Source organism: Tachypleus tridentatus, chromosome 7 (assembly GCF_004210375.1).
Source record: "Tachypleus tridentatus isolate NWPU-2018 chromosome 7, ASM421037v1, whole genome shotgun sequence".
Taxonomy (NCBI): Eukaryota; Metazoa; Arthropoda; class Merostomata; order Xiphosura; family Limulidae; genus Tachypleus; species Tachypleus tridentatus.
The window spans coordinates 118,212,442-118,235,515 of NC_134831.1; the positions used below are offsets into that span (position 1 = coordinate 118,212,442).

Here is a 23,074-nt window from a genome sequence, read left to right on the forward strand (position 1 = left end):
CATAAATTATGAGTTTATTTTCTTCAAGACACTAATTTTAACATACAGTAAAATAATAATTATGATGAGAATTATTTACTTTTCTATATTACAGGCGATGTCTGTTCTTTTATAAAGTAATCACGCGATCCATGATAAAAAAATTGAGTTTTATTGTGATGGTTGACACTTCAGTGACAGATATGTTATGTTACGTCACATACATGTTTATTGTGCTTTAATAAAACAGACTGGTTAAAACGTATATTAAAGCAGTCCTCACAATTAAAATTACTACTTTAGCTGTTAGCTTTTCGTATACTAATTACTGTATATAACTCTCACGTCAGTAAACCACAAAACGATTTTACTTTGGACAAGAGATAACACATATCATAGACCTGGAGAAGCACATCCACAAAACAATACCAACATAACTAGAATGAATTAGAAACAAACTTTCGATATCTAACTTCAGCGAAATAGCCCTCATCTTTAAAATGTCACTAGTTCTTCATTAGGAAATCCGAGTAGAAGGGGAAAACCAACATAGTTTCACTTGACAGAATGTGAAACATTAGCAAAGCGAAACGTTTTAACGTGCTCGGAATGTAAGTCTAAATATAATCCGATTCGCGTCCCGCTGCCGCAGATAAAAGAACAAAACAAACGACAATAACAATAGGCGCTTCGCAATTTGGGACTGTGGGTGTGTTATAAGAGTGGCAGTCATGTCTAATTATCCAATCACTCAAGAGTAGTGTGAGAAGAGTGACGGTCAAGTTAGTTTCCCGGATTTTAAACAGATAATGCCATTTATACACCTCCTCTCATATCTTTGTTTGTTGTTAAGCGCAACGCTACACAATGGTCTACCCCATGACGGGTATCAAAATCTGAATTTTAGTTTTATAAGCCCTTAGACATACCATTGAGCCATTGGGGATTTTGCACGTTATTAACTTCTCTCTGTATATTTTACAAAGTTATTGCAACCTTAACATAGAAATTATGTACATTTCTGAAAATCATGGCTGTTTGAAGTACAATGATTTCCCTGTCCTCAGCAGCTGTATGATTAGTCATTGAGATCACCATATGAAAACGAAATTGATCCCACAATGTTAGTCCGCCATGTTAGGGTTAGTATAGTTGAATCCTTCAAACTGTTGTTGATCTATGGAAGCAAGGATCTGAGTGTTTACCGGGGTTAAGACAGCTGTCTCCATGGTAAATCCACTGTCGAAGTTGCTCACGTCATTAGGTCCTGACTGTAATAACGAGAAACAAAATTTGTTAACTTAGCGGTTTAACAGCTGAACACACACACGTATATGTTAGAAATATGTATAGATATACAGTAATCTCATAATTTAATTAAGCTATTTATTATAGGGTTAATACCATTCATCTCTCCTTTAGGATTAAGCTAGCTTCTTGTACCCGTGAGGGTTCGAATTTGAGATATTCCCTTTAAATAAAGAAAACCAAAACTCAATTAGATCTACCTGGGACTAACTAAAGGTTTCTATAATTATACAAATACTCAGTACAAGTAAATTAGTGTTTGATATTTCTTCTAAAATGACAAAGTTTTCCGTTTGTGTTAATGGTTAACAAGACGACCTGATGAATTAACTTGATACGCTATTGAGGAAACTCATTCCACGTGAGGGTTTATGATTACAGTACTAGTTGTCTGACGTCCTAATATGCAGCTAATATTCGTTTACATATTGAGCTTTACGTAGCCGTACTTCAACTAAAGTTAATATTTTACTCTTAAAAAAGAAAGCTTATGATTATGACTTTCGTTTAGTATCATTACCACAAATGAATTACAAGGTCGTTTTTTTCATATGATCCTATCCTGTTTTATAAAAAAAGGCGCGTGTGTCACGTCACGCTTGATTTCTCGAAATGGGAAGTGTCCTAAAGATCAAAATGCATTTATCCAGATAGAATAGTTGCATTACTGTCTGTCCATTACGATTTTAGTTACTGGAGTGTAAGGGTGCTCGTGAGAGGGTGGGTGGGGTGCGGTAAAACCTTATAAGTGTAATGGTACGACGTGTTGGGTCACCTAGCTTGGAGCCAAGTGCCCACAATTTATCATGAAAGTAAGAAATACGGTTTAAGTTTCAAGCTTAAATCGTTTCTGAATGAAGCTATTTTCTGTATATTAGAAGTTGTTAATCTTACTGATTTTTAATACCAGCTATACCATGAATACTCTCTTTTCCATTCGTCATGCTCTCCAGCGTCAGAGCAGCATGCCTGCGAACTTACAACGCTGGAAACCAGTTTTCGATATCCATGGTGGGCAAAGTACAGAAAGCCCTTCGTGTAGCTTTGTGCTTAACTACAAAGAAAGCAAATAAACCATTTGTTACTCCATTAACAATCTTTCCACGTTCGTTTTTTGGTAGCGCTCAACAATATTTATCATCGCTTAGCAACAAAACTATTATGGGATTTATCGAGTGTTTTAAGTATTATGGGATGTTATACAGTAGTTTTTTAACCCTTATTGGATGTTATAGAGTACTTTTTAAAACTATTATGGGATATTTATTACACAGTAGTTTTGAACTATGTCTGGACTGCGCTTTTCTCCATCTTTGTTCGTCAAGCTTGTTTTCGCAAAATATATTTATATATCAGTTAGCTATGAAATGTGAGATTAGGCTACACAATGGTTTGTTTTGAATTTTACTCACTGCTACACGAAGGCTATCTGAGCTAGCCGCTCCTAATTTAGCAGTGTAAGACTAGAGGGTAGGCAGCTAGTCATCACCACCCAACGCCAACTCTTGGGCTACTCGTTTTACCAACGGGTTATACACAATATTATCCGGTCTGTTCTTATGACAAATTTTAAATTTAGAGGTTTGTATTGTTGTTTGGCCAGAATGATTTTTGACGTAATATAATAAACACATAGTCTGTAATTTTTTTGAAAACAATTATTTTTGTAGCTCAAATCTGTACACTGTTCATCTTGGATAATCTAAGGCTGGATTTTATCGTTGGAAGCCCGTAAACTTACTGCTGATCCACTGGGATGCATTATTGGAAGTTTAGGAAACAAATTAGGGCACATAAAAGAAGAAAAAAATCTTATTAGACAAGAGCAGACTGACAGTTGATTAAGTAATTTGTTATTAAGTTACATTGGGTTTCGAGTAATAAAATATAATATGATTGAGTAATTCAGTGTCACGATTATCAGGTGTTTTTTTTTCCCACGAAATAATAACGTGATCTACTTTTTATTGAGCGAGAAAATTGTAAATCAAGTGAAACTGTTGTATTATTGACTACTGTGAACACTGACCTATTAGAAAACATTGTAACAAAGCTACACATTGGGTTATCTGTGTAGCATTATTTGATTTATAATTTTTAGGGCTTATAATCGAAACAGTAAAACTTATCAGAAAGAGGGATGGGTTATTTTTACTTAATATTTCGAAATAAGTGATCTAACAGCACATTTATTCTGTTGGATGACTTGAAAACAACAGTGTGTAAAAACAACAATGGTAAGGTACACCACCAATCAATTTAAACATTAAACTGTACCAAAGGCAATATTATAATATAACAATTACTTTTGTGACAAATTACTTATATAATTACTGTTACCACCAATGTCGTGTTTGTTGTATCCCAAATAACCTAAAGAGTTGTGTCTTGAGCGAAGCATATTGTATTGCAAAGCCACATCAGGATACCTGCTGTGTCCATTAAAGGGAATCGAACCCCTGGATTTAGCGTTGACTTACCGCTGTCGCAGGGGGAAACGGAGACAATGAACACGACAAATAAAGTGTGGTTAAAATACCGTTATTATATAATAAAGTGTGGTTAAAATACCGTTCTTATATAATAAAGTGTGGTTAAAATACCGTTCTTGCATAATAAAGTGTGGTTAAAATACCATTCTTGCATAATAAAGTGTGGTTAAAATACCATTCTTACATAATAAAGTGTGGTTAAAATACCATTCTTACATAATAAAGTGTGGTTAAAATACCATTTTTACATAATAAAGTGTGGTTAAAATGCCATTCTTACATAATAAAGTGTGGTAAAATACCATTCTTATATAATAAAGTGGTTAAAATACCATTCTTATATAATAAAGTGTGGTTAAAATACCATTCTTACATAATAAAGTGTGGTTAAAATACCATTCTTACATAATAAAGTGTGGTTAAAATACCATTCTTACATAATAAAGTGTGGTTAAAATACCATTTTTACATAATAAAGTGTGGTTAAAATGCCATTCTTACATAATAAAGTGTGGTAAAATACCATTCTTACATAATAAAGTGGTTAAAATAACATTCTTACATAATAAAGTGTGGTTAAAATGCCATTCTTACATAATAAAGTGTGGTTAAAATACTATTCTTACATAATAAATGTGGTTAAAATACCATTCTTACATAATAAAGTGTGGTTAAAATACCATTCTTATATAATAAAGTGTGGTTAAAATACCATTCTTATATAATCTTCTAATTCCGTAAAATCCTTAAGGGGTGAGATTAAAGAATGTGATGTTAAAAGTATGATAGACATAACATAATGTATTAAGAAAAGTGTAATTAAATATTATAAAGGTGCGTCTTTTTATAGCAAAGCCACATCGGCTCTGTTCATCGAGGGGAATCAAACCCCTAATTTAAACATTGTAAATCCGTAGACTTACCGATGTCCCAACAAGTGATGTGAAGCCAGAATTGAGAGTAGTAATAAACAAAATAAACACATAATAGATTTTTATATTAAGGGTTTATTTGTTGTAAAAGTGTTCAGAAAATGATACTCCTTCCTCTATCGTCTCGGCCCCCCAGTGGCTTAGCGGTATGTCTGCGGATTTACAACGTTAAACACCGGGTTTTGATACTCGCGTGGGGAGGGCAGAGCACAGATAGCCCATTGTGTAGCTTTGTGCTTAATTCAAAACAACAACAACTATGGTTTTTAAAAATAATTGTAATAACTCGAACTAAACATGATTTTATTAATCATGTTTATATATATGTAGTGTACCCACATTCAGGACTTCTCTACACACCAGATTTTAAGTGACAAGAATACTTACTAGGATGGGTTTGAATGGAGGCTCAATTTGTTTACGTTCTGTTCCTTCCCAGTCGACATTCTTGAAAAACGGCTGATGCGTTACGGTGCCAGCTACGCATGTCGGCATGCCTAGCCTCTTAGTCGGTTCCTTCTCAAGTAACTGTGAACATGTGTTTCAACAGGTTATTGTTTTATCACAGTAAGACACGAGGCTAGTTTTAATAAGGATTACCACATTATTTCCATTTTGAACAAGCATATATAGAGAGGTAAGTTAAGTAAACAGATCTGAGAAACAAGAAAAAATAATAATTTAAAGAATGTTTTTACGCCTATCATATACGTAATGTAGATGCTTTAACAGCATTATAAAAACCTTTTGGAAATCTTCGTATTTTAAAATTAATTCTCAAAACTTAAACAGGGTAAAAGTCACCCAAGAATAAAAAATAGAAACACGTGTTTCCATTGAATGAGACCCAGGCAACTTTTGTAACGTAACTAAAATAATGGACCAATAGCTAGGCTTCTAGCCAAATGGATTAAAGGGAACTAAATAAAATAATGTTAAATGATATTTGGTAATGACAAGATAACATTCCCCAGTTTTACTGTTAAAAATCTATACAAATATAACAGTACTGTCTATTGTATATCCATGTGAAGATTCATTCACCAAATTTAATACGGAAGTTCATTATGTCTATGTAGGGGTATATACAGATTTTCAGTTTTGCATTTTGCTCCATTTATAGGCATTTGTTTTACCATTACTTGGCCTCCTTTAGATGGGTCTTCATCATATTTTGCATCAAGTTTGTTGGGACTGTGTTTATCAGTTCTTGGGTACATCATATTGTAAGTCTCCTTCTGAATAGTCCTGGTTCTCCAAATTGATCCATATTCTTATGTTTTCCAATACCATTAAATACAAGGGATATCTCTATCTTGGAATTCTAAAGCTCTTATTTGAAAACATTTATATTATCTGAGTATCAACCTTAGTAACGTTAGGCAATGCTAAAATGTTGTTCTGATGTCCACCTTTCTACCATGACTATATACCGGCTGTAGTTTACACGTGACTTGCTCATCGTAATAACACGCACTCAGCCCTCTATATGTTGACGTATTAACTCACTGACTATGTTGTAAAACCTTATTTCATTGACTTTTAACCAGTTATTCATATTGGAAGAACCTTTATCATAAAACTCAGAAACCTATTTGACTAATTATGTTGTGGTTAAGTTAAATTATTTTCATTTGAATAGTTTTCAAATGCAAGCATTTAGCATTTGGGGACATAGAAAGGTTTGGTTTAGTCAAGTGGAACACACTGAAAAGTTTGAAAATCACTTGTACAGGTGAATTGAAAAGATGTTAATTTTAAAATATTTTGAATAAGTAGAAAGGGAAACAATGAACACTGTTGAATGAAAACACTTAAATGAAAAATGCCTGGTAAGTTGAGATTCAAGATGTTTTTCGTGTCCCAGAAACTGAAGTTAAAGGATTTTCATTCATCCATATAACTCTCACACTCTCATAATGCTGGCATGAGAACGTGTTTTTTTTTTACATTGAAAAATGTATCTGAAAAAACAAACAAATTGCTGATGTCTTTGTTTCTTAAATTTCTCGCAAAGCAACTCGAGATCTATATGCATTAGACGTTCCTAATTTTGAAGTGACGGACTAGAAAAAAAGAGTGCTAGTCAACACCACCAATTACTAACTCCCAGACTGCTCTTTACCAGCGAATAGTTGGATCAACAGCCATGTTACAACGTTCCTACGGATGAAAGGACGAGCATGTTCAGCGATGGGTTTCGGTCTCGCGACCAACATCTTACGAGCTCATTGCTCTAAACATCAGAGTACGCTAGGCCTAAATTAAAGACAAATATATGCATAATGGAAAGCAAGAATTCACTTAGTTATGGATAGGTGTACTTATTCTGTACAACCCTACCAGAGAGATGAGTTGTTTAGCTTCTTCACTGAGAAACCAAGGGTAATAAATCCCTTCATTACAAATACGCCAGAAAAGCATGGTTTCGTCGTTGCTATAGTAAGGTGATTGTCCTGTAAGCATTTCATAGAGCAAGACACCGAAGGACCACCAGTCGACGGATTGATTATATTTTTCTCCTTTGATCATCTGCAAAAGATCAGAAAGGAAGATGATCAGCTATGTTTGTTATACGATAGCCTTTTGCATAAATACATTTAAAAGTAAGATATATATATATATATGTAAGATATACTGGGAAAGAAGGAAAGACAATTTCTGTATCGGTTTAGGCTTAGTTATTTATAAATAGAAATGGGAAAAAAATCGTAATACATTAGAGTTATTATGTTTCTTGCTTCATTTTAGCGCAAAATTACAGAATGGACGACCTGCGCTATACCAACTCATGGATTTTAATGTTATAAACCTGAAAACCTGCTGAGAAACAGAGAGTTTAATTTTAATAGTAAGTGTATATGGTTTTAGAACAAATGATGTCTAAAATAAACCTATTACTTAATTTTAAAATTACTCTGCGCTAGCCGTTCATAATTTAGCAGTGTAAGGCTAGAGGGAAGGCAACTAGTCATCACCACCCACTGCCAACTCTTGGGCTACTCTTTTACCAATGAATAGTGGAAGTGACCATCACCTTTAACGCCTCCACGGCTGAAAGGGCAGCATGTTTGGTGGGATAGGGATTCGAACTCGCAACCCTCGGATTACGAGTCGAACGGCTTAACACACCTGGCCATTAAAGCTACAAGGTTACTTTATCAACGCCTATATTTTCTATAATATGCAATTTGAGGGTCACGGGTTCGGATTCCTGTAACATTAAATACACTCGCCCTTTCAGCCGTGGGGGCGTTATAATAATGTGACGGTCGATTCCACTATTTGTTGGTAAAAGAGTAGTCCAAAAGTTGGCGGTGGGTGGTTAAGGCATTCGACTCGTGATCCAAGGGTGGCAGGTTCGAATCCCTGTCACACAATACATGTTCGCCCTTTCAGCTGTGGGGGCGTTATAATTGTACGGGTCAATCCCACTATTAGTTGATAAAAGAGTAGCCCAAGAGTTGGCGGTGGGTGGTGATGACTAGCTGCCTTTCCTCTAGTCTTACACTGCTAACTTAGGGAATGCTAACGCAGATAGCCCTCGAGTAGCTTTACGCGAAATTAAAAAAAATATATGTGACAATATAACATTAGACACAACACGTTGAAACAGCAAGTGATGTACTAGGTATCAATGTTACTGTTTCTCCAGCGTTTATAGAACGCCATTAATAAACAACTCAAATGGTGTATAATATTTCCTCTATTTTTGGTCTACTGGTGAGTAAACATCAAGTTAAGTTAGTTCGAAGTAAAACACAAAGCAACACAATGGGTTATCTGTGTTCTGCCCACCACGGACGTCGAAACCCGGATTCTACCGTCATAAGTCCACAGACATACCATTGTGCCACTGAGGGGCACTGAGACTGCACTGACAATAGTACAACATGCCGTAGAATCTAGCCCCACATAGTTTATGTTCTTGGTGGTTCAACCATACATTTCCGAACCAAAAATGCTAAAATTCTAGGCTCGATTTCTATCGGTAGACAGAGCGCACGTAGGCCATGCTTTTCGCTAAAAATCAACATTAACAACATCTAAAGACAAGTACTGAAACTGGTGAGTATACATACTTCTGGTGCCATATACTCAGGAGTACCACAAAAGTTGGAAGGAAGACAATCTTCATTAAAGACATTTAACTGGCACATCCCAAAATCCACCAGTCGAATATGTCCTTCCGAGTCCAGCATAACGTTATCCAACTTCAGATCTCTACAGAAATAACAAAGTAGGAACATATCAACACTTGTAATTATGTTAGTAGTTGCTAGTCTGGTGTTGTGAAAAAGCTATTTGATAGTTACTGTAAAGTAATACGATCGACGGTTGAGCACCTTACATTAGAACGGTTCTATATATACAGATTAGTTAGTCACGTGACAACCATAGCCAATATAAAGTTGCAATATAATGGCACCTGTCATAACTTCATTTTAACAGTTTTTGGCGTTACGCAAGTAGCGTGATGACATTAAAATTTGATCACTTTAGCGAAAGGTATGTAACAACCATTAGCAATGTAAAATATTCGTACAAAATAGAGAAATATGAATAAATCTGAGGCACCATGAGCATTCAGAAAAAGACCTACAACAAGCCCGCATCCGGCGGTGGTAAAAAAAAGATTGAAGCGTCTTGTAAAACCAAGGTCAATGTCAAAAGTCGTCCACATGCCCTAGGCAACAATATGCAACATAAGGAGCTCAGTCTGGAAACGAGGCCAACAGGGTATTGACTTACGAAGACAAAGTTTCCAGTCGTAACTCCTTTTTAACTAGTGCATACAGTAAATAGGTAAAGAAGAAATTAATAATCATGCTATTCTCCACAAACACATACTGTTGAAGTCGAAGTAAATAACACCTATGGACTTTAGTATGACTGGATTCTAGAACGTGGCACTGGGAAAGAGATTTTCTGTTACATTTGAGGAACTATGGACAGCATGCAGAGAAGTGAGATGTGCTTTGGATGCTACATCCTTACGACGTAGTCCTTTGCAATGGAAACTCTGTCGCAGGACTAATATCAAGGAGTACTGTTATCAAACATAGTGTGACTAGATGTAGTGACACGAACTATAACGACGTAACAAGTCTCTAAAACCGTTTTAATATAATATAACACACTCAACTTTGAATTCAAATGTCTTTACATTAACAATGTATTCTATCTTTCTAAATATATATACCGATTTCTTTTAGAGTAGTACGATGCACCACATCCAAGAAAATATTTCATTATTCCATTTGTTTCACGCAATATTTACCCAAGTAACTCCCCTTGAAGAAATCAACCAATCGCAGAAGTGTCTTACCTGTAGATGATTCCATTCCTGTGTATGAATGTCAGGGCAACAACAATTTCTGCTGCGTAAAATCTAATCAAGAAATGAAAAGTTTTACGTTTATTAAAAAAAGCAAGAACAAAATAATTAATGAGTTACTGTTTATCTGAACTTATGTTTCAATAAATAAGAACATGGAGAAGTTTAAAAACTCAAAGTTGTATTATATGTATAAATACCATCACAGACTGATATAAAAGTGGATAATGCTTAACTCTTGGGACTGTGAATATAAGTGAACGTCAGAATGTTTAAGTCCAATACATTAATCAACACAAGCGCTATGGGGAAGAGTTTTGGTCTTGAGGTAGTAATGATGTTCCAGCAGTTTCAGTTTCCATTCCACAAATATTTGCGAAACAAATACCTTATTGGTAAGTAACGTTGTCAACACTTTAGAATTGTCTGCTTAAACCTTATGGGACTTTTCTTGGGTCATTTAAAATGGTTAGTTTGAAAAGTTAGTTCACAACGTTTCAGTTGTCATCAACTGGCCAAGGTTTTGAAACGGCAATAAATACAACTGCATCAGATAACGGTTTGAAGTTTAAAGAATAATTTGAGTCATTCAAACTAAAAAAATGATTTCCTTACACTGGAAAACTGATGTCTCAGTAATTACACTGGAAAACTGATGTCTCAATAATTACACTGGAATACTGATGTCTCAATAATTACACTGGAAAACTGATGTCTTAGTAATTACACTGGAAAACTGATGTCTCAATAATTACACTGGAATACTGATGTCTCAATAATTACACTGGAAAACTGATAACTCAATAATTACACTGGAAAACTGATAACTCAATAATTACACTCGAAAACTGATAACTCAATAATTAACTGGAAAACTGATGTCTCAATAATTACACTGGAAAACTGATGTCTCAATTACACTGGAAAACTGATGTCTCAATAATTACACTGGAAAACTGATGTCTCAATAATTACACTGGAATACTGATGTCTCAATAATTACACTGGAAAACTGATGTCTCAATAATTACACTATAAAACTGATGTCTCAATAATTACACTGGAATACTGATGTCTCAATAATTACACTGGAATACTGATGTCTCAATAATTACACTGGAAAACTGATGTCTTAGTAATTACACTGGAATACTGAGGTCTCAATAATTACACTGGAAAACTGATGTCTCAATTACACTGGAAAACTGATGTCTCGATAATTACACTGGAAAACTGATAACTCATTAATTACACTGGAAAACTGATGTCTCAATAATTACACTGGAAAACTGATAACTCAATAATTACACTGGAAAACTGATGTCTCAATAATTACACTGGAAAACTGATGTCTCAATAATTACACTGGAAAACTGATAACTCAATAATTACACTGGAAAACTGATAACTCAATAATTACACTGGAATACTGATGTCTCGATAATTACACTGGAAAACTGATAACTCATTAATTACACTGGAAAACTGATGTCTCAATAATTACACTGGAAAACTGATAACTCAATAATTACACTGGAAAACTGATGTCTCAATAATTACACTGGAATACTGATAACTCAATAATTACACTGGAAAACTGATGTCTCAATAATTACACTGGAATACTGATGTCTCAATAATTACACTAGAAAACTGATGTCTCAATAATTACAAATCAACTGTTTTTTGTTTGTTTTTTACATAGATGAAACAAAACGTAACTTGAAGGTGAGGTTGAAAGAACACCAGAAACACTTTTCCAAGTCCACAAACATATGAGTAAACACAAACAGTTTTTCTGAACAGAACGACACAGCACTAAAACATAAGCCTGACACTAAGAGAAGAAAAATCAGAGAATCTTTACTAATGAACTCAAACAATCCCACAATTAATAAATATACAAATACGTTTATATATATATTTCATCGTTGTTTCCCTAAACGTTTCTAATTTTATTACACATTTTTAAATATTCATTCATTTTTGTTTCTTTTTTCTGTTCAGCCATAACCTCTCAATCTTTGCCGAGTAATACGAACGTGCATGAGTGACCTCTATTAATTATAAACTTTAAATACATTGTCACATTGTTGATTTAAACGCAAAGCTCTTATTTGCTATTAAAACGTGTACCTGTGATTAAAACATAAAAACATATCTTACTTACTGCAGAAGGTGTAATTTGTAAAGAAAAATAATTCTTATAATGAATAAATAAACTCAAAACGATTCTGTTAACTACAAAATCACTTATTTTGTGTAAAAAATTCAATTATTGTTACTGCTTGGAGTGTTGTTATAGTAAGGATACAATATATTGTTACTACTGAAGGGTTGTTATGGTAAGTATACAAGATGTTGTTACAACTTGGAGTGTTGTTATGGTAAGTATACAATATATTGTTATTACTGAATGGTTGTTATGGTAAGTATACAAGATGTTGTTACTACTTGGAGTGTTGTTATGGTAAGTATACAAGATGTTGTTACAACTTGGAGTGTTGTTATGGTAAGTATACAATATATTGTTACTACTGAAGGGTTGTTATGGTAAGTATACAAGATGTTGTTACTACTTGGAGTGTTGTTATGGTAAGTATACAAGATGTTGTTACAACTTGGAGTGTTGTTATGGTAAGTATACAATATATTGTTACTACTGAAGGGTTGTTATGGTAAGTATACAAGATGTTGTTACTACTTGGAGTGTTGTTATGGTAAGTATACAAGATGTTGTTACAACTTGGAGTGTTGTTATGGTAAGTATACAATATATTGTTACTACTGAAGGGTTGTTATGGTAAGTATACAAGATGTTGTTACTACTTGGAGTGTTGTTATGGTAAGGATACAATATATTGTTACTGCTTGGAGTGTTGTTATGGTAAGTATACAAGATGTTGTTACTACTTGGAGTGTTGTTATGGTAAGTATACAATATATTGTTACTACTGAAGGGTTGTTATGGTAAGTATACAAGATGTTGTTACTACTTGGAGTGTTGTTATAGTAAGGATACAATATATTGTTACTGCTTGGAGTGTTGTTATGGTAAGTATACAAGATGTTGTTACTACTTGGAGTGTTATTATTGTAAGTATACAAGATGTTACTACTTGGAGTGTTGTTATGGTAAGTATACAAGATGTTGTTACTACTTGGAGTGTTGTTATGGTAAGTGTACAAGATGTTGTTACTACTTGGAGTGTTGTTGTAGTAAGTATAGAAGATACTGTTACTATTTCGAGTGATATTAAGATAAGGATACAAGATATTGTTACTATTTGGAGTGTTGTTACGACGATTTGTTTGTTTGTTTTTTTAATTTTGTACAAAGCTACTTGAGGGCTATCTGTGCTAGCCGTCCCTAATTGAGCAGTGTAAGACTAGAGGGAAGGCAGCTAGTCATCACCACCCACCGCCAAATATTGGGCTACTCTTTTACCAACGAATAGTGGGATTGATCGTAACATTATAACGCCCCCACGGCTGAAAGGGCGAGCATGTTTGGCGCGACGGGATGCGAATCCGCAACCCTCAGATTACGAGTCGCACGCCTTAACACGCTTTGCCATGCCGGGCCTTGTTACGACGAGAATATAAGCGTTACGTACTATAATTTAACCCGGACGAGTTTTCGATTTATTCTGTTGCGTATGTTAACGTATTACGATTTCAAATAGTTGAAAATTTGAATTTAGAAATTAATAGAATGTCCATATGTGTGAAATTTATAATTTTTGCCGACAATATTTATACATACAACGTTTCACTCAACACAAATATATTTTAATGTACAAACAGCAACGGAATTTATAATAATGATTATTACAAATAATGTTTTATATACGAAAGTTTTACAAACAATACTGAGTCTTATGTCTGGTCTGGAACTGGTTACTTTATGGACGGTTCGCGAAAAAAAAATTCACGTTGATATTGTTACAATTCGTTAATGACTGGCCTCACGCCAGTATTGGTATTAACGTAGACATATATTGTTGATTTTTACAGTATTGGTATTAACGTAGACACATATATTGTTGATTCTTACAGTATTGGTATTAACGTAGACATATATTGTTGATTCTTACAGTATTGGTATTAACGTAGACATATATTGTTGATTCTTACAGTATGTATTAACGTAGACACATATATTGTTGATTCTTACAGTATTGATATTAACGTAGACACATATATTATTGATTCTTACAGTATTGGTATTAACGTAGACACATATATTGTTGATTATTACAGTATTGGTATTAACGTAGACACATATATTGTTGATTCTTACAGTATTGGTATTAACGTAGACACATATATTGTTGATTCTTACAGTATTGGTATTAACGTAGACACATATATTGTTGATTCTTACAGTGTTGGCATTAAGGTAGACACATATATTGTTGATTCTTAGAGTATTGGTATTAACGTAGACACATATATTATTGATTCTTACAGTATTGGTATTAACGTAGACACATATATTATTGATTCTTACAGTATTGGTATTAACGTAGACACATATATTGTTGATTATTACAGTATTGGTATTAACGTAGACACATATATTGTTGATTCTTACAGTATTGGAATTAACGTAGACACATATATTGTTGATTCTTACAGTATTTGTATTAACGTAGACACATATATTGTTGATTCTTACAGTATTGGTATTAACGTAGACACATATGTTGTTGATTCTTACAGTGTTGGTATTAAGGTAGGCGCATATATTGTTGATTATTACAGTATTGGTATTAACGTAGACACATATATTGTTGATTCTTACAGTATTGGTATTAACGTAGACACATATGTTGTTGATTTTTACAGTATTGGTATTAACGTCGACATATATTGTTGATTCTTACAGTATTGGTATTAACGTAGACACATATATTGTTGATTCTTACAGTACTGGTATTAATGTAGACACATATATTGTTGATTCTTACAGTATTGGTATTAACGTAGACACATATATTGTTGATTCTTACAGTATTGGTTTTAACGTAGACACATATATTGTTGATTCTTACAGTATTGGTATTAACGTAGACACATATATTGTTGATTCTTACAGTATTGGTATTAACGTAGACACATATATTGTTGATTCTTACAGTATTGGTATTAACGTAGACACATATGTTGTTGATTCTTACAGTGTTGGTATTAAGGTAGACACATATATTGTTGATTATTACAGTATTGGTATTAACGTAGACACATATATTGTTGATTCTTACAGTATTGGTATTAACGTAGACACATATATTGTTGATTCTTACAGTACTGGTATTAATGTAGACACATATATTGTTGATTCTTACAGTATTGGTATTAACGTAGACACATATATTGTTGATTCTTACAGTATTGGTTTTAACGTAGACACATATATTGTTGATTCTTACAGTATTGGTATTAACGTAGACACATATATTGTTGATTCTTACAGTATTGGTATTAACGTAGACACATATATTGTTGATCTTTACAGTATTGGTATTAACGTAGACACATATATTGTTGATTCTTACAGTATATATTATAGTAGACACATATATTGTTGATTTTTACAGTATGTATTAACGTAGACACATATATTGTTGATTCTTACAGTATGTATTAACGTAGACACATATATTGTTGATTCTTACAGTGTTGATATTAACGTAGACACATATATTGTTGATTTTTACAGTTTGTATTAACGTAGACACATATATTGTTGATTCTTACAGTATGCATTAACGTAGACATATATTGTTGATTCTTACAGTATGTATTAACGTAGACACATATATTGTTGATTCTTAGAGTATTGGTATTAACGTAGGCATATATTGTTGATTCTTACAGTATTTGTATTAACGTAGACACATATATTGTTGATTCTTACAGTATTGGTATTAACGTAGACACATATATTGTTGATTCTTACAGTACTGGTATTAATGTAGACACATATATTGTTGATTCTTACAGTATTGGTATTAACGTAGACACATATATTGTTGATTCTTACAGTATTGGTTTTAACGTAGACACATATATTGTTGATTCTTACAGTATGTATTATAGTAGACACATATATTGTTGATTTTTACAGTATGTATTAACGTAGACACATATATTGTTGATTCTTACAGTATGTATTAACGTAGACACATATTGTTGATTCTTACAGTGTTGGTATTAACGTAGACACATATATTGTTGATTCTTACAGTATTGGTATTAACGTAGACACATATATTGTTGATTCTTACAGTATGTATTATAGTAGACACATATATTGTTGATTTTTACAGTATGTATTAACGTAGACACATATATTGTTGATTCTTACAGTATGTATTAACGTAGACACATATATTGTTGATTCTTACAGTGTTGATATTAACGTAGACACATATATTGTTGATTTTTACAGTTTGTATTAACGTAGACACATATATTGTTGATTCTTACAGTGTTGGTATTAACGTAGACACATATATTGTTGATTCTTACAGTGTTGGTATTAACGTAGACACATATATTGTTGATTTTTACAGTATGTATTAACGTAGACACATATATTGTTGATTTTTACTCTCGAAAGTCTCTATAAATTTAGAAAACAGGTGAAACTTTCACATTACACATATTTCTAAATATATGTTAAACCAAAGCAAATATATCAATATTAAAATATATATACCTTAGTAAATCAGTCACCTAATATATTGCTGATATTTAGAGTATTATTATGGTGAAGATACAGAATATTGTTACCATTTGAAGGGCTGATATGGTAAAAATATAAGATGTTGCTGCTATTTGAAGGGTTGTGATTAAATAATAACTAACAAATGAAGTGGTCATGAGATTAAAGAAAACAGAATATATTAATATTCACTTTTCAGAGTTTCATGTGGAATACCATAGTATGCTAAATTGTTTCCATGGTAATACAATGCCTTGTATGTAAAAACGTTACCTTGGTAATACAATACCTTGTATGTAAAAATATAAAATCGTTACCATGGTAATACAATACCTTGTATGTAAACACATAAAATTGTTACCATGGTAATACAATACCTTGTATGTAAAAACATAAAATTGTTACCATGGTAATACAATACCTTGTATGTAAAAACATAAACATTGTTACCATGGTAATACAATACCTTGTATGTAAACACATAAAATTGTTACCATGGTAATACAATACCTTGTATGTAAAAACATAAAATTGTTACCATGGTAATACAATACCTTGTATGTAAAAACATAAACATTGTTACCATGGTAATACAATACCTTGTATGTAAAAACATAAATATTGTTACCATGGTAATACAATACCTTGTATGTAAAAACATAAACATTGTTACCATGGTAATACAATACCTTATATGTAAAAACATAAACATTGTTACCTTGCTCTTTCATGGCTGAACTTGCCAGTCTCTTCGATGTGAAACATAAGATCTCCACCACCTAAATACTCCATAGCAAAGAAGAGATGGCTCTATAATAAACAAAACAGAGATCACATGTACTGTTTTGTAGGATGTTAGTAAAATAATACAGAAGACCTTACAACAACCAACAACGACGTTCTTTATCTAATCTTACGTGTCATTTAACAGCCTTTGTGTGTTGTGTTAAATAGTCTCTATATATCTATTGTTCTAAAGCAGGGGTCACCAAACTACGGCCTGCGAGCCGAATACAGCCCTCGATGCCATTTTGTCCGCCCCGCCATCAGGTAGCCGCTTGGAAATAAAAAGTGACATTTCATCAAATATCCACTGTCATAACAAAATAAATCACACCGATGGTCGCTTTAAGCTGGCAAACACAAGACGTTATGATAAAAAGAATCAAGGCTGTCACGCGCATTTTTAACCAATAGGAAAATTCTTCTTTCGTTGTTTATTCATATCGAGGCACGTATCTATGAAAGCATTAGGATTTCGAAAACAAGTACAGACTTAACCCTCGTCCTATTGACTCGTTTTGTAAATTCAGCGGCCTAGGGTTACCGCTTCAGCAAGCTCATTTCTCTTGGTAGTCGGGTTATGCGCTTTTCCTAACTCGTTCTTAGGTAAGTGTCGTGGCAAACGTACGTTTCAATATATTTTGTTTGTGCGTTCTTGGACCAGTACAATACTTTTCTCACAACGTTCTGTGTTTTTCATTTTCAGATCCTGTTTTTGTCATCCATCGTTATGGCTGCTCTTAAAATAAGAAAAGTGGACTCTGAGTGTCGTGATGAATGGGGAGAAAAGCACTTCTTTGTGGAAACCAGAAAGATACTTGTATGATATGAAAGTGTTATCGTTTTGAAAGAGTACAATCTTATGAAACAAAACATCTATCAACATATTTGAAATTTTCAGGAAAGTTCTGTTCTGAGAAATTTGAATCCATGAAACGTGTTTTTGAATCTCAAAAGAATCTCTTCACGAGAAAGTTTGCTGAAAATAAATCTGTCACTCGTACAAGTTACAAAATAGTGCATAGGATGGCAGAGCGAGGAAAACCTTTTACTGACGGCAACTTCATCAAAGAGTGTATGATGGAAGCAGCAAATGAGCTGTGTCCTGAAAAAGACAATTTCTTTGAAAGTATCAGCCTTTCAGCAACTTCAGTTGTACGGAGAGCAGAAGAAGTTGGAGAGAACATCGCATTACAGATACGCCAAAAAGCTAGAAATTTCGTATGGCATTCTCTGGTAATGGATGAGTCTACTGATCTCTCGAGTACGTCACAACTTCTCGTGTTCATTCGTGGAGTTAATTTGGACTTTCAGATCACGGAAGAGTTGGCATCAGTTTGCAGCATGCACGGAAGAACAACTGGAGAAGACATTTTCATGGAAGTGCATAAAACTTTGCAAAACTATAACCTTCACTGGAATCAGCTCAGAGGTGTAACAGTTGATGGAGGAAGAAACATGGCTGGAGTAAAGAAGGGTCTGATCAGGAAACAGTTGGAAGATCTTCAACTCCCAAGCGCTCTGTTCATACACTGCATCGTACATCAGCAAGCACTCTGTGGAAAAGACTTAGATATTTCTTGCGTACTGAAACTAGTCATTTCTGCAGTGAACTTCATTCGGGGTCATGCACTTAATTATCGCCAGTTCAAGGTGTTTCTTAAAGAAATTGATTCGGATTTCTGTGACTTGCCTTATCACACGGTGGTGAGGTGGCTCAGCTGCGGTAAAGTCTTGTCTCGTTTTTATAAGCTGAGAAGAGAAATAGATATATTTCTTATCGAGAAATATAGAACCGATCCACTTCTGTCAGATCCAACCTGGTTGTCAAAGTTGTCATTTTTGGTTGACATTACATCCCACATGAATGAATTAAACTTGAAACTTCAGGGAAGAATAACTCAGTCTGTGATCTCTATAGAATCATTAAAGGATTTCGGAGAAAGCCGTCATTGTTTGAAGCACATTTGGAAAGAGGAAACCTCTCTCATTTTCAGTGTTTCAATGAGTTTCATGCTGAAATCACAGAAGATGTCAACTTGGAGTTTCAGAAACAGATTATTGGTGTTTTAAATAAACATTTTTAGAGATTTTCGGATCTCGACAGAATCGAAAGTGACATTCTCCTTTTTCAGAATCCTTAAGCTGGAACTTAAGCTGGAGGTCATCGATTTGCAAGGAAATGACTTGTTGAAAGAAAAACACAGAGAAGGGCAACTAACTGAATTTTACAGCTGCATACCTGAAGATGATTTTCCAAAGCTGAAGCAGTTAGCATCTGGTATGGAATCAGTGTTCGGAACAACTTATGTCTGTGAACAAGCATTTTCAAAAATGAAGTATCTGAAGTCGGTACATCGATCAAGGTTGACTGATGAACATTTGAAAGCAATTCTAATGATTGGATACAGCAATTCAAAACCGAACACTGAAGTCTGGCCCCCTGTGAAAAAAGTTTGGTGACTCCTGATCTAAAGTGATGTTGAAGTTTTAAACATATTTATACTGTAGAGGTTTTACGAACTTGGAAATTTCACAAACCTCGCTCTGAAATGTACAAAACAGCTTGGAGAGGAATGGGTGGTTCGTTCCAAGTGCCAACACTTTCCTCTCTATAATAGCGCTTTCCAAGTCGTTGTCTTCCAGTATCACGTCCTTTTTCAGACACTTGATGGCGAAATAGGACTCGCGTCCTTTCAGTTGGGCCAACAATACCTAATGAAAACGAATGTCAACAATACCAAAAGAAAGTAGAACCACAATCATGTCTATTGAAAAAATAACATTAGCAATACATAATGAAAGAACTTCAACAATACAGAATGAAAGTAGAACGAGAACAATGTTTATTGAAAAAAAATAGCATTAACAATACATAATAAAAGAAGAACGTCAACAATACCGAACGAAGGTAGAACGACAACAACATCTTTACAAAAAATAATATTAATAACACATAATGAAAGAAGATTATCAACAATACCAGATGAAAGTAGAACGATTACAATGGCTGTTCAAAATATATCATTTATAATACATAATGAAAGAAGAACGTCAACAATACGGAATGAAAGTAGAACAACAGTAATATCAAATGAAAAAATAACATTTACAATAAATAATGAAAGAAGAACGTCCACAATACCGAATGAAAGTAAACGACAACAATGGCTATTCAAAATATATCATTTATAATACATAATGAAAGAAGAACGTCCACAATACCGAATGAAAGTAGAACGACAACAATGGCTATTCAAAATATATCATTTATAATACAAAATAAAAGAAAAACGTCAACAATACCGAATGAAAATAGAACAACAGTAATATCTAATGAAAAAATAACATTTACAATACATAATGAAAGAAGAACGTTAACAATGCGAAATGAAAGTATAACGACAACAATGTATTTTGAAAAAATAACATTTATAATACATAATAAAAAAACGTTAACAATGCCAAATGAAAGTATAACGACAACAATGTCTTTTGAAAAAATAACATTTACAATACATAATGAAAGAAGAACGTCAACAATACCGAATGAAAGTAGAACCACAGTAATATCTAATGAAAAAATAACATTTACAATACATGATGAAAGAAATACGTGAACAATGCCGAATGAAAGGAGAACAACATTAATATCTAATGAAAAAATAACATTTACAATACATAATGAAAGAATAACGTCAACAATACCGAATGAAAGTAGAACAATAATATCTAACGAGGAAATAACATTTACAATACATAATGAAAGAAGAACGTCCACAATACCGAATGAAAGTAGAACTACAGTAATATCTATTGAAAAAATAACATTTACAATACATAATGAAAGAATAACATCAACAACATCAAATGAAAGTAGAACGACAACAATATCTGACGAGAAAATAACATTTACAATACATAATGAAAGAAGAACGTTAACAATACCGAATGAAAGTATAACGACAACAATGTCTTTTGAAAAAATAACATTTATAATACATAATGAAAGAAGAACGTTAACAATACCGAATGAAAGTATAACGACAACAATGTCTTTTGAAAAAATAACATTTATAATACATAATGAAAGAAGAACGTTAACAATACCGAATGAAAGTATAACGACAACAATGTCTTTTGAAAAAATAACATTTATAATACATAATGAAAGAAGAACGTTAACAATGCCAAATGAAAGTATAACGACAACAATGTCTTTTGAAAAAATAACATTTATAATACATAATGAAAGAAGAACGTTAACAATGCCAAATGAAAGTATAACGACAACAATGTCTTTTGAAAAAATAACATTTATAATACATAATGAAAGAAGAACGTTAACAATGCCAAATGAAAGTATAACGACAACAATGTCTTTTGAAAAAATAACATTTATAATACATAATGAAAGAAGAACGTTAACAATACCGAATGAAAGTATAACGACAACAATGTCTTTGGAAAAAATAACATTTATAATACATAATGAAAGAAGAACGTTAACAATACCGAATGAAAGTATTACGACAACAATATCTAACGAGAAAATAACATTTACAATACATAATGAAAGAAGAACGTTAACAATGCCAAATGTATATAGAATGTAGCAATATCTACAAATAAAGAACATCAACAGTATCTAATAAATAAAAAAGTGCTATAGAAGTTTGAATACACCTCTTGCCTTACCAAAACCGTTTCTTTAAAACTTTCTCGATGATAGAAATATCACCCATTAATGTTAACCGATCCCTACAGAAGAATGACGTACACCATTTATTCTATAGAACCAAACCTTGACTCATATATTCACAACGTTATGGGTAACGTAAATTATTATTTTCTTGTTTGTTTGTTAAGTATAATGTTGCTCGACGACTTGTTTGTTCAGTGCGTAAAGGAGGGATCAAACCTAGAACTTAAGGGTTGTTCATGAACCTTACTGTTGAACTACAGGATTTAGGTTAACGTTTCTCCTTAGAATTATGACATCATTCACTATATCGGAATAAATCACGTTTTCATGATGTTCGGACTATTAAGGGTTAAGATTTCAATATCTTATTTTTAGAACTATGGTACGACACTTACTTTACCGAAACCACTTCGGCCCAAAACTTTCAGGAAGTTAAAATCTTCTAACTTATACTCTTCATGTATTATTTTCTGGGCTTCATATGGTTCTATGTTTTCGTCTATGAGTAACATTTGGGGTCTAGGATTTGGGTTTTTTTCTTTCCGTGCAGTTGATCGAGTTTTGAACGTCTTGTTTTCATTCTCTGTCTGATGTGTATTGCCTTCATCGAAGTCAGCTCCTGGCAACAGAAGTGGAAGAAAAGGTTTAATATGATCGAAGTCGCCCGGTTTCTGGGACACGAAATCGGAAATCGGACTGATAATATCTGGGTAAAAGTTTTCACTTCTCGTCTTCAATATTGAAAAACTAGTTCATTTGAGTGTGTAATAAAAATCCTAATTACTAAATTTCACAAGACTAAAA

General features: G+C 33.2%; 2 protein-coding genes across 3 annotated transcripts in view; both read right to left on the reverse strand.

Moving 5' to 3' along the window:
• Positions 1-23,074, reverse strand: part of LOC143257789 (putative protein kinase C delta type homolog) — a 23,209-nt gene continuing 135 nt past the window's right edge. The window contains exons 2-9 of the mRNA XM_076516821.1: positions 22,666-23,001; positions 20,107-20,280; positions 17,501-17,592; positions 10,041-10,103; positions 8,794-8,935; positions 7,055-7,243; positions 5,099-5,239; positions 1-1,250 (exon numbers count right to left, since the gene is read on the reverse strand). Coding sequence (XP_076372936.1) covers positions 1,104-1,250; positions 5,099-5,239; positions 7,055-7,243; positions 8,794-8,935; positions 10,041-10,103; positions 17,501-17,592; positions 20,107-20,280; positions 22,666-23,001 — 1,284 coding nt within the window. The 3' untranslated portion in view covers positions 1-1,103. The remainder of the gene's footprint in view (positions 1,251-5,098; positions 5,240-7,054; positions 7,244-8,793; positions 8,936-10,040; positions 10,104-17,500; positions 17,593-20,106; positions 20,281-22,665; positions 23,002-23,074) is intronic.
• Positions 22,669-23,074, reverse strand: part of LOC143256475 (uncharacterized) — a 5,426-nt gene continuing 5,020 nt past the window's right edge. For both annotated transcript variants that reach the window (XM_076513760.1, XM_076513762.1), the window contains exon 3: positions 22,669-22,889. The gene's annotated coding sequence lies outside the window, so the exon portion shown is untranslated. The remainder of the gene's footprint in view (positions 22,890-23,074) is intronic.